The 16,320-nt window shown below is 43.8% G+C and overlaps 1 protein-coding gene across 2 annotated transcripts in view; it reads left to right on the top strand.

Moving 5' to 3' along the window:
- Positions 1-14,568, top strand: part of NDST1 (N-deacetylase and N-sulfotransferase 1) — a 70,627-nt gene extending 56,059 nt beyond the window's left edge. For both annotated transcript variants that reach the window (XM_044277872.1, XM_044277873.1), the window contains 6 exons: positions 6,700-6,823; positions 7,936-8,110; positions 8,258-8,428; positions 10,860-10,969; positions 11,909-12,011; positions 13,207-14,568. In XM_044277872.1, coding sequence (XP_044133807.1) covers positions 6,700-6,823; positions 7,936-8,110; positions 8,258-8,428; positions 10,860-10,969; positions 11,909-12,011; positions 13,207-13,326 — 803 coding nt within the window. In that variant the 3' untranslated portion in view covers positions 13,327-14,568. The remainder of the gene's footprint in view (positions 1-6,699; positions 6,824-7,935; positions 8,111-8,257; positions 8,429-10,859; positions 10,970-11,908; positions 12,012-13,206) is intronic.
- Positions 14,569-16,320: the final 1,752 nt, after the last annotated feature.

Genomic DNA, 16,320 nt, shown 5'->3' with positions numbered 1-16,320 from the left:
ATATAAAAAATGTCCCATTTGTGGCCCCCAGTATTAATAATGCTCCAGTGGTGGCCCCCAGTATAAATAATACCTCAGTAGTAGCCACCATTATCAATAAGGCCCACTTTACTGGCCCCCAGAATTAATAATGCCCCATTAGTGGCCCCCAGAATTAAAGGGGTTGTCTGGGTTCAGAGCTGAACCTGGACATACCTCCATTTTCACCCCGGCAGCCCCCTGACATGAGCATCGGAGCAGTTCATGCTCCGATGCTCTCCTTTGCCCTGCGCTAAATCGCGCAGGGCAAAGGCATTTTTCTGAGTTCCGGTGACGTACCGGGGCTCTCTATGGGGCTGACAGGCAGCCCGGTGACGTCACCGGCACTGATGGGCGGGATTTGGCTCTGCCCTAGCCAGTAAAACGGCTAGGGCAGAGCTAAAGCCCGCCCCTCAGAGCCGGTGACGTCACCGAACACACTGCTGGGCGGAAGTTACCGCCCGGCAGTGTGTTATTGAAAACACAAGAGCCTGTGCCCTGCGCGATCTAGCGCAGGGCACGGGAGCGCATCGGAGCATGAGATGCTCCGATGCCAGGCTCAGGAGGGCTGCCGGGGTGAAAATAAGGGTATGTCCGGGTTCAGCTCTGAACCCGGACAACCCCTTTAATAATGCCCCATTAGTGGCCCCCGTAATTAATAATGCCCCATTAGTGGCCCCCAGAATTAATAATGCTCAAGTGTTGGCCCCCAGTATTAATAATGCTCCAGTGGTGGCCCCAATTACTAATAAGGCCCACATTACTGGCCCCCAGAATTAATAATGCCCCATTAGTGGCACCTAGTATTAATAACGCCCCATTAGTGTCCCCCAGTATCTATTGCAGTCTATGGTATAAGCCAGGCATGTCCAAACTGCGGCCCTCCAGCTGTTGCAAAACTACAACTCCCAGCATGCCTGGATAGCTTACAGCTATTAGGGCATGCTGGGAGTTGTAGTTTTGCAACAGCTGGAGGGCCGCAGTTTGGACATGCCTGGTATAAGCAATCAGAAGGAAAGGGAAGGGAAAAAAAAAATGGCAGTGAACAAAAATTAAATAAATAAATAAAAGCACAAAAATATTAAATGCCAAACACCCCTTCTCTAGTTTTACATACAAATTAAACAAAAAAAAGAACATAATTGGTACTGCCATGAGAAAATCCCTAAACTATTAAAATATAATAAAAAAATCATATGTGGTTAACGCTGGAGACAGAAATAAAAAAAAGTTATTGCTGTCAATATATATTGATGCAAAGAACATTTTTTTTTAACATTTTTATTTTTTAAAAGTCGTAAAACATAATAAATAAGTATATAAATTTGGTATGGCTGTAATCATACCAACCTGAAGTATAAGCTTGTAATGTCATTATTTGTGCGCAGTGAGCATAGTAAAAACAAAAGCCCAAAAACACAACAAAGATTTCCTGTTTTCTAATATAAAATATGGTAAATTAATTGGTGCCGTTAAAAAGGGAAAAGTAAGGCTACTTGCACACTTGCGGCAGAGTGATTCGGCAAGCAGTTCCATCGCCGGAACTGCCTGCTGGATCCGGCAAAACGTATGCCAACTGATGGCATGATCAGTACGAAAAATGCATAACGAGTCAAAAACGGATCCGGCATTTATTTTTACCTTTTTTTTTTTTTTTTTTTGTCTGCACATGACAAATCCGGCATTCCGGTATTTTGAATGCCGGATCCGGCACTAATACATTCCTATGGAAAAAAATGCCGGCATTCAGGCAAGTGTTCAGTTTTTTTGGTAGGAGATAATACCGCAGCATGCTACGGTTTTATCTCAGTCCTGAAAAGTCAAAAAGACTGAACTAAAGACATCCTGAAGCATCCTGAACGGATTGCTCTTCATTCAGAATGCATGGGGATATACCTGATCAGTTCTTTTCCGGCATTGAGCCCTTTTGACGGAACTCAGTGGCGGAAAAGAAAACTGCTAGTGTGAAAGTACCCTTAGAAAGTTCTGGGTCTTGGAATAAACAAAAACTGGCCTGGTCCTGTAAGGTTAAAGGGTTAGTATCATGAAGTAATTTGAACGTCGCAGGTCTGGTTTCCTCCCATCCGTCAGTCGGCTTTTATTTCTGGGGAAGCCTTAGGCGTGAAGGGTAAATGCATCATTACAAAGCAGCCATTTTGATTGCATGGCCGTCGGGTTAATGCATGGTTGCACCCAGGGCTGCACCCCGCCCCAACCCTACTGTTATACATACACTCACCTAAAGAATTATTAGGAACACCTGTTCTATTTCTCATTAATGCGATTATCTAGTCAACCAATCACATGGCAGTTGCTTCAATGCATGTAGGGTTGTGGTCCTGGTCAAGACAATCTCCCGAACTCCAAACTTATTGTCAGAATGGGAAAGAAAGGTGATTTAAGCAATTTTGAGCGTGGCATGGTTGTTGGTGCCAGACGGGTCGGTCTGAGTATTTCACAATCTGCTCAGTTACTGGGATTTTCACGCACAACCATTTCTAGGGTTTACAAAGAATGGTGTGAAAAGGGAAAAACATCCAGTATGCGGCAGTCCTGTGGGCGAAAATGCTTTGTTGATGCTAGAGGTCAGAGGAGAATGGGCTGACTGATTCAAGCTGATAGAAGAGCAACGTTGACTGAAATAACCACTCGTTACAACCGAGGTATGCAGCAAAGCATTTGTGAAGCCACAACACGCACAACCTTGAGGCGGATGGGCTACAACAGCAGAGACCCCACCGGGTACCACTCATCTCCACTACAAATAGGAAAAAGAGGCTACAATTTGCACGGGCTCACCAAAATTGGACTGTTGAAGACTGGAAAAATGTTGCCTGGTCTGATGAGTCTCGATTTCTGCTGAGACATTCAAATGGTAGAGTCCGAGTTTGGCGTAAACAGAATGAGAACATGTATCCATCACGCCTTGTTACCACTGTGCAGGCTGGTGGTGGTGGTGTAATGGTGTGGGGTATGTTTTTTGGGCACACTTTAGGCCCCTTAGTGCCAATTGGCCATCGTTTAAATGCCACAGGCTACCTGAGCATTGCTTCTGACCATGTCCATCCCTTCATGACCACCATGTACCCATCCTCTGATGGCTACTTCCAGCAGGCTAATGCACCATGTCACAAAGCTCGAATCGTTTCAAATTGGTTTCTTGAACATGACAATGAGTTCACTGTAGTAAAATGGCCCCCACAGTCACCAGATCTCAACCCAATAGAGCATCTTTGGGATGTGGTGGAACGGGAGCTTTGTGCCCTGGATGTGCATCCCTCAAATCTCCATCAACTGCAAGATGCTGTCCTACCAATATGGGCCAACATTTCTAAAGAATGCTATCAGCACCTTGTTGAATCAATGCCACGTAGAATTAAGGCAGTTCTGAAGGCAAAATGGGGTCCAGCACTGTATTAGTATGGTGTTCCTAATAATTATTTAGGTGAGTGTATGTACTATATCACTGAACATACACACCTCATACATCCAGGATGTCTCCTCTGATGTAGACATTATATATACTCTTCTCCTCCCTTTGGACCAGACCACCTCGATGCCTTCTTTCACCCACATCTCATATCTGCAGAGTTTACCACACAGACATCTTGGGTTCATCACTTTTCCATCATCCTCCCCATCCTCGTGCCCCAAAGAAGTTATCCTGCTGCTAACCCCAATACTGTGCCCGCTGTTCTCCCCAGTGCTCCCAAATACTATACTGCTAAAATAGTGCCATACAGCTTCCCCCCCTTAGTAAGTGCTCCCTAATGTCCCACCAATGGTAATAATTTTCTCCCCAAGTGCCCAAATAACAAGAATGGTCCCCAGGATTGCCCCCTTTAGTAGTAATGCCCTCAATATTGTGCCCTATAATAATGCCCCCACAGCAATCCCAGTAGTAAGAATGCCCCTGAAGTGCCCCCAGTAGTAACAAGGCCCCTCTATCAGGCACCCCTTTAGAGCCAACAGTAGTAATAAAACTCTTTAGTAGCCCCAGAATTTCTAAAGCCCCGCTTCAGTGCCTCCTGTGGTGTTCCCGCCTGTATTATAATTCCCCCCCTTCCTCATTGTAGTGCCAGTACATACAGTCCTGATCAAAAGTTTAAGACCACTTGAAAAATGGCAAAAAATCATATTTTACATTGTTGGATCTTAACAAGGTTCCAAGTAGAGCTTCAACATGCAACAAGAAGAAATGAGAGTGAGACAAAACATTTTTTGAGCATTCAATTAATTGAAAATAACGATTAAACTGAAACAGGCTGTTTTTCAGCTGATTCAAATTTTAGGACCACATGCCTTTTAAAAAGGCCAAATCTGCAAAGATGTGGATTCATTGTCATTTTCTGTCAGGTAGTCACGTTGTGATGGCAAAGGCAAAAAAACTCTCCCTTTTGTGAACGTGGTCGGGTTGTTGAACTGCATAAGCAGAGTCTCTCACAGCGCGCCATCGCTGCTGAGGTGGGACGCAGTAAGACAGTCATTTGGAATTTCTTAAATGATCCTGAGGGTAATGGAACACAAAAGTCAAGTGGAAGACCCCAAAAAATTTCATCAGCACTGAGCCGGAGGATCCAATTGGCTGTCTGTCAAGACACTGGATGATCCTCGACCCAAATTAATGCCCTTACTAGTGCTGACTGCAGCCCCATAACCGTCAGACGGCATCTGAGACTGAAGGGCTTCAAAAACAAAAAACGTCTTCAAATACCTCGTCTCCTTGAACGCCACAGAACTGCTCGTTTGGACTTTGCAAGAGAGCACCAAAATTGGGACATTCAAAGGTGGATGAAAGTTTTATTCTCTGATGAGAAAAAATTTAACCTTGATGGTCCTGGTGGTTTCCAACATTACTGGCATGACAAGCAGATCCCACCTGAGATGTTTTCTACGCGCCACAGTGGAGGGGGCGCCATAATGGTCTGGGTTGCTTTTTCCTTCAGTGGAACAATGGAGCTTCAGGAAGTGCAGGGGTGTCAAACGGCCGCTGGCTATATCCAGATGTTGCAGACAGCATTCCTCATGACTGAGGGCCCTCGTCTGTGTGGTAACGACTGGGTTTTTCAACAGGACAACGCTACAGTACACAATGCCCGCAGGACAAGGGACTTCTTCCAGGAGAATAACATCACTCTTTTGGCCCATTCTGCGTGTTCCCCTGATCTAAATCCTATTGAGAACCTTTTGGGGATGGATGGCAAGGGAAGTTTACAAAAACTGTTCCAGACAGTAGATGGCCTTCGTGCGGCCATCTTCACCACTTGGAGAAATGTTCCACTCACCTCATTGAAACGCTTGCATCAAGCATGCCGAAACAAATTTTTGAAGTGATAAACAATAACGGCGGAGTTACTCATTACCGAGTTCATGTTTGGAAGTTGGAATTCTGTTTTGGGGGGGTTTAGGAGTTTTTTGGAGGTGTGGTCCTAAACTTTTGATCAGCTGAAAAACAGCCTGTTTCAGTTTATTTGTTGTTTTCAATCAATTGAATGCTCAAAAAATGTTTTGTCTCGCTCCCATTTCTTCTTGTTGCATGTTGAAGCTCTACATGGAAACTTGTTAAGATCCAGCCATGCTAAATCTTTATCTTTTTTTTTTGCCATTTTTTTAAGTGGTCTTAAACTTTTGATCAGGACTGTATAATGTTCCACCCTGTAGTGCCCCTATCATTAAGATGCCTCCCTGTAGTGCTAGTATGTATGCTTTAATCACCCCTGTACTACAATGACCCTCATAGTGATAGTATGTATAATGCTTTCCCCCCCCCCTCCGCAGAATAATGCCTCATGTAGTATTATGCCCCTCTGCAATATAATGCACCCCTGTGGTATAATGTCCACCTGCAGTAAATGTGCCCCTGTAGTATAATGTTCCCCTGTAATATAATGTGCCTTGTAGTTCCCCTGCGGTATACTGCACCTCCTGTAATAAAATGCAGCCCTAAATATTGTACACTACTACTCATATCCAGATATTTAGGACACTGGTCCCATTTTCTATGCACAGAATAAGAAGATACACATACACACAAGTACACAACCTTATTTACTTACAGGCTGCAAGTTCTCCATTCTCCTTCTCCTCTGGTGTCCATTTGGAAGCTAAAGGACCTGGGATCATGTGACATGACATCATCAAAGGTCCTTTAGCCTACCATTACTGTATTCCAAAGCTCCTTGATATTCTGGTATGCTGATTTGCAGTTTGCAAGTTTTTGCAATGAATTGCGACAAAAACCGCGGTAAAACTGCAGTGTACAATAATCCCCAAATACACAGTCAAAGATATTTTCAGGGCTGAGCTGAAATGCAAGGCTGGAAGCTAAATTTCCGCCCCCTGCTATCCTAGCACAGCGCCGTCTGAGGCCACCGCCTCACGTTGCCTAATTAGTGATGTGCTCCTGGGTGCACCAGATTCCTCAGGGTGGGATCTCTCCATTCTGGCACATAGATGGGGGTTGAATTCAGGGAGGTTTAGTAGTGATAGAGCACTGTCAATTCTGATATAGAAATTGTAATTCTCAAAATACATGCAGCAGAAATTGTCTAAAGGTCTCTGCTTGGTGATCTGTCAGCACGTTGGTGGTTTGGACGTGGCTAGAGCAAGGATCAGTACAATGTAATGTTCAGACAGCGCTGCAGAATTTAATCTCCACTTTGGCTCCATCTTATTCTTCAGGCACCACTGCATTGTACCTCTTCTTGGGAATGCACCCGGACCTAAGCAGTAATTACCCCAGCTCAGAGACCTTTGAGGAAATCCAGTTCTTTAATGGTCAGAATTACCACAAAGGGATTGACTGGTGAGTTGTTTCCCATTGGCTGTGTATCTGTAGGTTGGTAATACTGTAACCCAAGGGTTAATATGAGAATAACAGGACCGTTGGGGAGCATGATCGTGGACAATGGATTATCTTCATCACAAATGAAGATGTGAGACTTAACATGGAGAGATGCAAGTGTAGTCCTGGCAGACTCAGTCATATGACACCAAGATGTATGTTTCATGGGTCCCATTTTATAGGGTCTGTGCATGACACTGGACAGGCATCATGCAGTTTGCTCCGCATCTGTACCACCCATCATGTAGTTGTGTCTTCCCTCGGATCCCAAGAGGTGCAATTTAAAGGGCATCTGTCAGCAGATTTGCACCTATGAAACTAGCTGACCTGCAGGAGTAACAGGGGCATCCTCTAGCTGTAACTTCTAGGCCCTCTCCACTTTGGCAGGGCCAGGTATGATGATGTTTTCACTGCCTGGTCCTGTCGATCAAAGTGGAGAGGGTGCGGCAGTTGCAGGGAGAGCTGAGCCTCTAGGTGTAATGTTAACACCCCCCTTGCTCCTAAAGGGGATTTCTGGGAAATATTGATGGTATATCCTCTGAATAGATCTCAATATCAGATCAGTGGGGGTCTGACTCTCCCACCCAGGCTGATCAGCAGTTTCAAGGGGCTGCACCACTCGGACGAGTGCAGCAGTCTCTTCATAGTATAACAAGAACAGCTCTGGACATTGTATTGCGGTTGTGTTTGGTATTTCAGCTCAACCCGTTCACTTGAACGTGAGCTGCAGGAAGACAATGTGACCGATGGACGTGGTTAGGCTGAGGTTGACTCCCACCAATCTGAAAACCCCTTTAATGTAAATTCCTGGACACTATTTTCTAAAATATTTAATCTATATTATACCCTAATAGCATATACTGTCCATACGCACATATAAAACAGTGCAGGGGTAAGCATACAGTACACACCCAGTTTGAGACCTCCTGGGCTGTTACCTGGGTGTGTTTGTGCCCACTCGGTATTTGTACCTCAGATCTCAAGGATCCTTTATACTTGGACTAGAATTGGGTTTTCTCCATACACAGATATGGCTTGGATGTAAATCATTTCTTGTCCTGCCCATTCTCTAGGTACATGGAGTATTTCCCCATTCCATCGAACACCACTTCAGACTTCTACTTTGAGAAGAGCGCTAACTACTTTGACTCAGAAGTTGTTCCCCGTCGGGTGGCGGCCCTTCTGCCGAAGGCTAAACTCATTACAATCCTCATAAATCCTGTGGACCGTGCTTACTCCTGGTACCAGGTACGTGACTCATTGATATGGCCATCTTCTAAATAGCTAGTGTGTTTCTTAAAGGGCCACAACTCTTAGGATTTTAGCAACCCATCATAAAATGTCCTTTGCCTACCACTAGGTGCCCTGATTTATTTATTTTTGTCTTGCTGTCAGCATCAAAGGGCCCATGATGACCCTGTGGCCATGAAATACACCTTCCAAGAAGTCATAACTGCTGGCGCTGATGCCTCACCCAAGCTACGAGTGCTGCAGAGCAGGTGCCTTGTCCCCGGATGGTATTCCACTCATATTGAACGATGGTTAAACCACTTTCACACTAACCAGGTCAGTGAATGCACTTGCTTCCTTACTCTTTAGGAAATGTAGAGCTATGGAGGGAAAAAGGCACGTTTTCAGCTGAGTTCACATCTGTGTCAGATGGTAATGAAAGTGCAGCATGCAACACTGTCTTTTTTTTTGTTAAAATTACACCACGATTGAACCCAATCGACCCCACTAGATCAGTGGGGTCCATCAGTACTGTTGATTTTCCAAGGTGTGACTAATCCAATACAGGGGTGGCTGCTGTTATAAATGAAGGTGTGAACATACAGTGGAGGAAATAATTATTTGACCCCTCACTGATTTTGTAAGTTTGTCCAATGACAAAGAAATGAAAAGTCTCAGAACAGTATCATTTCAATGGTAGGTTTATTGTAACAGTGGCAGATAGCACATCAAAAGGAAAATCGAAAAAATAACTTTAAATAAAAGATAGCAACTGATTTGCATTTCATTGAGTGAAATAAGTATTTGAACCCTCTAACAAAAAAAGACTTAATACTTGGTGGAAAAACCCTTGTTTGCAAGCACAGAGGTCAAACGTTTCTTGTAATTGATGACCAAGTTTGCGCACATTTTAGGAGGAATGTTGGTCCACTCCTCTTTGCAGATCATCTCTAAATCCCTAAGGTTTCGAGGATGTCTCTGTGCAACTCTGAGCTTGAGCTCCCTCCATAGGTTTTCGATTGGATTAAGGTCCGGAGACTGACTAGGCCACTCCATGACCTTAATGTGCTTCTTCTTGAGCCACTCCTTTGTTGCCTTTGCTGTATGTTTTGGGTCATTGTCGTGCTGGAACACCCATCCACGACCCATTTTCAGTTTCCTGGCAGAGGGAAGGAGGTTGTCGCTCAGGATTTCACGATACATGGCTCCGTCCATTTTCCCGTTTATGCGAATAAGTTGTCCTGTGCCCTTAGCAGAAAAACACCCCCAAAGCAAAATGTTTCCACCCCCATGCTTGACGGTGGGGACGGTGTTTTGGGGGTCATAGGCAGCATTTTTCTTCCTCCAAACACAGCGAGTTGAGTTAATGCCAAAGAGCTCTATTTTGGTCTCATCAGACCACAGCACCTTCTCCCAGTCACTCTCTGAATCATTCAGGTGTTCATTGGCAAACTTCAGACGGGCCTGCACATGTGCCTTCCTGAGCAGGGGGACCTTGCGAGCCCTGCAGGATTTTAATCCATTGCGGTGTAATGTGTTTCCAATGGTTTTCTTGGTGACTGTGGTCCCTGCTAATTTGAGGTCATTAACTAACTCCTCCCGTGTAGTTCTAGGATGCTTTTTCACCTTTCTCAGAACCATTGACACCCCACGAGGTGAGATCTTGCATGGAGCCCCAGAGCGAGGTCGATTGATGGTCATTTTGTGCTCCTTCCATTTTCGAACAATCGCACCAACAGTTGTCACCTTCTCTCCCAGCTTCTTGCTAATGGTTTTGTAGCCCATTCCAGCCTTGTGCAGGTCTACAATTTTGTCTCTGACATCCTTGGACAGCTCTTTGGTCTTTCCCATGTTGGAGAGTTTGGAGTCTGCTTGATTGATTGATTCTGTGGACAGGTGTCTTTTATACAGGTGACTAGTTAAGACAGGTGTCCTTAATGAGGGTGACTAATTGAGTAGAAGTGTCTAACCACTCTGTGGGAGCCAGAACTCTTAATGGTTGGTAGGGGTTCAAATACTTATTTCACTCAATGAAATGCAAATCAGTTGCTATCTTTTATTTAAAGTTATTTTTTCGATTTTCCTTTTGATGTGCTATCTGCCACTGTTACAATAAACCTACCATTGAAATGATACTGTTCTGAGACTTTTCATTTCTTTGTCATTGGACAAACTTACAAAATCAGTGAGGGGTCAAATAATTATTTCCTCCACTGTAGCCTTACATATGAATTTTGCTGCAGAGTTAGCCCTTTTAAGTTGCAAAGGCTAAAATCTCCATCATTCCACAAGATAATGGACATGATGTGAATTTGAAAACCATCTGTGTGCCCTGAAATCCACAGATTTTTTTTACCTTTACATGTGGATGGGGCTTAGAAGAACACAATTCACATATATTGTAATTCTATATGGTGGAACTCACTGAAAATCTACAAATAATCCACCACATACTGTATGATTGTGGCCTTAAAGGGGTTGTCCGCTTTTTTTACACTGACTACCTAGTTCATCAATATCAGATCGGCAGGGGTCCAACTCCTATCTCCCCACCGCCCCCTCCGATCAGCTGTTTGAAGAGACTGTAAAAAGTTGACAGCCCCTTTAAAGAACTCCACTTCTCTGCTAGGTCAAAGAGAAATGTTGATATACATCCACTGTAAATCCACTTTTGGAAATATCTTCCATGCTTTCTCACTTTGTGTTTTTGCTGAATACCAGGACCTTCAGTGGCAGATCTGTACTAAGTTGTGTTTTCCCCCCCTAGATATTGGTTTTAGATGGTAAGCTTCTGCGCACTGAGCCTGCCAACGTAATGGAATCTGTTCAGAAGTTCCTTGGAGTGGCAAATGCCATAGACTACCACAAAACTCTGGCGTAAGCACACGTACTTGTTAACTCATTGTGTCGAATGATTTGCTCATCCCTAGTCATTACCATAGAAATGCTCTTCTTATAGTAAATTCCTTGTATGCTTGCAGATCACTATGGTATGCCATAACTTGTTGATCATTGGAGATCTATTTGCCGCCAATCTTCAGAATGAAAGGGCCGTGGTACGTGGCTCCTTCAAAGTTTCTCACTGCAGAACGACGCTCTTAGCAGTTTACGGTGCAGGGAACTGCAGAACAGTTGTCCAGGATTAAAAAAACATGGCTACTTCCCCCTCTCCCAGAAACACAGCTGAACCAGTCCGCAGGTTGTGTGTGGTGTTACAGATCAGCCACTTCAGTGGAGCTGAGCTGCAATACTACACACAATCCATGGACAGGTGAAAGCAGCCATGTTTTTAAACCCCTTTAAATGGAGCTGGGTTGCAGATAAGAAAACACCTGGTTCCCAAAAATGGAAATTGGGTCTGCCCTTTCATTCTAAAGGTCAGCAAGGAGTGACCCCACCATAATAATTTGATGGCATATCCTAGTGAAGTGAATACCCCTTTAACTAATAACTACTAGCTCAAAAATCCTCATGAAAACATCCCCAGTCTCTGAGGGGTTAAGCCGTTAAATGTATGAAATTCATTACAGTTTTGCTCACCCTGTCATTCAAACGAACCTGCCATCTACCTACAACTTAGAAAGACATCTGGCACTGGTATAGCTGAGAATTTGACTCTCTTGACATGTCTTAATGGCACACCACGTCTGCACAGGCATTTTCCAGTTTTCATTTACACTGTTAATTGGATTACATTTTGCTCTTATTTTAACACTTTTTAAAGCTGGCAGTGCAGACCTGTAATTAGCGCCATTATCTCAGATCCGTAGCACCAGGAAAGACCAGGTCCTTCATTTCTTATTACTATTTTTCCAGGTTTGATGCCAAGAAGGGATTTTGGTGCCAACTTCTGGATGGTGGGAAAACCAAGTGTTTGGGAAAGAGCAAAGGGAGAAAATATCCAGATATGGACCCGGATGTAAGTGAAGAAAGGCTGTGTTTCAAAGTCTAGTTTAAAGCACATGCTCCCCTAGTGAGTTGTACAGTTGAAATAGTATGGCTTCAGTCCGCAAACATCAGGTCCACAAAATACTGATCCTTCCTGTGTGCACTCTGCATTATTCTCACATCCATCAACAGAAACAACTATTCTCAACCACAATAGGACACGTTCTAGAATTTGTAGAAAGGCCACATGGATCCACCAAAAATGTGGATGTGTAAATGGCCCCATAGAAATGAATTAGGTCAATGTGCAAAAAATAGTCATATGCATGAGGACTAAGGCTTTTGGATCCATTTTCTGCCCATCTGGCCATTTTTAATGGTTGTCTTGCCTTGTCTCGTTAAAAATGGGCGATTTTCATTAATTTTTTATTTTTTTTTGAAAATACCAACCAGTGCAGTATGCATAATGTCCCATATAGTGGCCCCCAGCAGTAATAATGTCCCCCATAGTGGCTCTCAGCTATAACAATTTGATATTTTTTTTAAGCTGAAAAAAAAATGGCCTCACCCGTTTGCATGCCCAGAGGCAGTCGCTCCTGAAGGACCTGTGACGTCATCACGCTTGAAGCGCAGGTCCTTCAGCATCAAGAGAGAAGCGGCTGCCTCTGCACGTGCAAGTGGATGAGGGGACTATTTTTAACTCGTGCACTCCTGTCTAACTGCTTTTAAAAACAGTCCCATTTATTTCAGTGGGGTCCATCTGGCTGTGAAAACAGCCTATAATAGGACATATCCTATTTTTTAATGGCTGCAATTCACTGACTGTTAAAAAAAAAAAACGGTCATGTGAATAGCCCCATAGACCTCAATTGGTTCTTAAAAAATGGCTGTGTGACGGCCGTTTTTCACTTTGTATGAATGTAATGTAAGGCTCCAAAAAAAGGAGAGAATATAGGGCATACATACTAGAAGTAGGCAGCTGCTTAGGGCTCCTTTGGGAGGGGAGATGCAATTTATAGATTAAACAAAGACAAAGTTAGAATGCTGTCAGATTCTACTACAAATACAGGGTACATAGAAGACCAAACTCTGCATTTTCTTAATGGTCGAGTCCACTTTTAAAGACCTTTCCAGACCAAGTATAGCGGCGTCCATAGTGTTTTGTGTGGTTATATGCATCAGTGTTATTCCTCTTGAGTAATCCCAATTTCCTTTTATTTTTGCAGTCCCAATCCTTCTTGACAGATTATTATAGGGACCATAACATCGAGCTCTCCAAGCTGCTATACAAGATGGGTCAGACGCTGCCCACCTGGCTGAGAGAGGAGCTGCAGAACACTAGGTAGCTGTTGGCTGCTGCTTTTGGGAAGAGGATATGGGCTTGACCAAGTCGATATGATATCAAGGAACTCGCTTGGCAAGTGATTTCAATGGACAGACATCGAGATGGACATCCTTCACTCCTGGAGCAACTGATAAGCATCCTGAAAGGCCTGTTTTAGAGGCCTGGTTTATATTGTGTAGGATCCTCTGCTTTATAGGGTCTTACAAGTTTGTGTGACTGTTGAACTTGGACTCAACCACTTATAAAAGTATTAATAAAAGAGCCCCACTGATTTGGAATGACCTGGGCATCATGTGAAACTTGGATAGGTCTGAAATCAAACTGTCCTACCATGTTGGCTATGGTCAAAAATCATTCTGTACTATTAATGGAAGTGCCACTAAGCTATGAAATACCATGTATTTCAAGAATATTTCTTGGTCTTCCCACAAAGAGACTGCAACTGTTTCCAAGCTGTGTCTTGGAATCCTGAGGTCACGTAGATAACTGAATGTGATGATGTTTGGTTGAGCAAAATCCTTATTATCCATGTAATTAGTGTACAGTTTGGTGCAAGCAGTGTATTGAGTTATTTGCTGATTAACATGCCTCCTACGGCAGCACTAATGCCACAGGTACGAAAGCTTTAAAGGGGTTGTCAACACCAAAATGGTCTTCACATCCCTCACTTCCCCCCCCCCCCAAAAAAAAACCATTGTATCACAGTATCCAAACGCGCAACAAGAAGCACTCTCTTCTCCTATCACAGCATGTTCTAGCTTGACCTTGGAGGGGTTGTCTGGCAGGTATTTTTTATATACATATGTAGTTCAGAATGGGTTAAAAAAGAGGAACGTTACTCACCTCACAGTTTCCTCATTGGTCTCTCTTTCTTGGTCCTTTTCAAAACACAGAAAATAATCGCTCGGCCAATCTCTGGTTGAGGTAGCTCAACGCTGTGTAATTGGGTAAGCGGTCATTTTCTGGGTTTTAAGAGCAATGTAAAGGAGGAGGATTCACGCACCCATGCCATTCGGCTGTTCAGGTGTAGCTTTGTCGCCAGATGTTGGTGCTGGAACTACAGAACTCTGTCAATCTTGATGTGGAGGTAGCTTCTTGGTACAGCTCTGTTCCATCTACACCCGAACAGCTGATCACCCCGCTGATTGGGATAGGCCATCACTTAGTATAGACTGGACAACCCCTTTAAAGGGATTCTGTCACCAGGTTTGGGGCTATAGAGCTGAGGACATGCACGGCTAGATCGCCGCTAGCATGTCCGCAATATATGTGTCCTATAGGGCTGTGTGGTTTTAATGTCTTTAAAAAAGGATTTTATAGATATGTAAATGAGTGTTGAATGTGTCCAAGGGGCTGTACTAACCTTCCTGGAGCCCAGCCGTGCCCAGCCACGCCCGCCTGTGAAGGAGCCCAGCACCGCCTATGTCCTCCGAATCTCCTCCTTTCATCAACTATAGATTGCCGTAATCTCGCGATGCGTGAGCTCGCGCATGCGCAGTGCCGTTATAGTGTTCCTTCCCTGTGCTGGCATCAGCCTCAGGGAAAGAACTGCTCATGCGCGAGCTCACGCATCGCAGGATTACGGCTATCTATCGTTGATGAAAGGGGGAGACATAGGCGGTGCTGGGCTCCTTCACAGGCGGGCATGGCTGGGCACAAGTAAGATTCGTACAGCCACTTGGACACATTCAACACTCATTTACATGTCTTTAAAAAAGGATTTTATAGATATTAAAAGCACACAGCCCTATAGGACACATATATTGCGGACATACTAGCGGGGATCTAGCCATGCATGTCCGCAGCTCTATAGCCCCAAACCTGGTGACAGAATCCCTTTAAGCATAAATCAGTGACTGTATTTCACCCAGCTAATGAGCCATATACTACATCTTACAAGCTTTGTGAACACCATGCGGTCAACATAATTCCGCTTGACGGGTTACACGGGTACGTCAGAGACTAGACAGTCTACTACATCCTATTACTACAATCCTCCTACTTTTTTTTTTTTTTTGCTGTTCACAATCCCTTTAAAGAAGAAAAATAGTCTAGGGCCTCTCCAAGGTATCTAGAAGGCATCTAGAAACATTTTGCCGATTTTAGAGAATATTATCTGAAGAGGGAAGAATAAAAGTCTTCAGACTTTGCCATCATGGGAAATCTGACTAGTATACACTGTAGCAATAATAATCAGGGATTCTGTGATGTAAAGTCACTTATGTTTCCAAGCTTTCAAGGCAGAGTGGCGACTGGTGACTAGATGGGAAGCGTCCCAGCATGTGATGCTATTATACTATAGAGTCCACATATTTGCCAGTTCCTGCTCTTTTTATTCCCTGTGTACCTTGTTGTTGGATTTTCTTTTTGCGTTTGCTGGTCCTTTAACCACTCAGACACTGAGGATTACTAATGTTTTAAAGGTGCAGTCCCACTTTCCTGTATTTGCTGCAGTTATAACTGAGATGCTCAGTAAAATATCCTGTCTTAATTACCATTAATATGATTTTTTTCGAATGGTTTCCTGTAAGACTGAGATGATTGAATTATGGATGTCACAGAATGCAGCAGATAAAGTTCTTACTGTGTAAATTATATTACTATTAATCTCCTTTTTTTGTTTTCTTTCTTTTTTTTTTACTTGTAGCATTGTTTGAAATTTTGCCCCCTGGTCTTTTATTAACCATGTGGTAATGTCATTAAATGGAATGAAATGAAGGTAAATCTGGTACAAATATTTTGGGTGACGACTACAACGTTCCTCCTGCAATGGTAATTGGGTCAGAATAAAGGGTGCTATGTATGCTAACAACTACTGATGATACTCCTCATGGGCAGTCTCCGGTCCCCCTGATATGAGCATCAGAGCATTTCATGTTTGTTTACAATGGTGCACTGCTAGGCGGAGGCTTCCGCCCAGCAGTGTTCCTAGTGATGTCACCGGCTCTGATGGGCGGGCTTTAGCGCTGCTCTAGCCTGTAAAATGGCTGGGGCA

The sequence above is a fragment of the Bufo gargarizans genome, chromosome 2 (assembly GCF_014858855.1).
Source record: "Bufo gargarizans isolate SCDJY-AF-19 chromosome 2, ASM1485885v1, whole genome shotgun sequence".
NCBI classification, from domain to species: Eukaryota; Metazoa; Chordata; class Amphibia; order Anura; family Bufonidae; genus Bufo; species Bufo gargarizans.
Note: the sequence above shows the minus strand (reverse complement) of the source record. Positions and strands in the feature narration are given on the sequence as shown.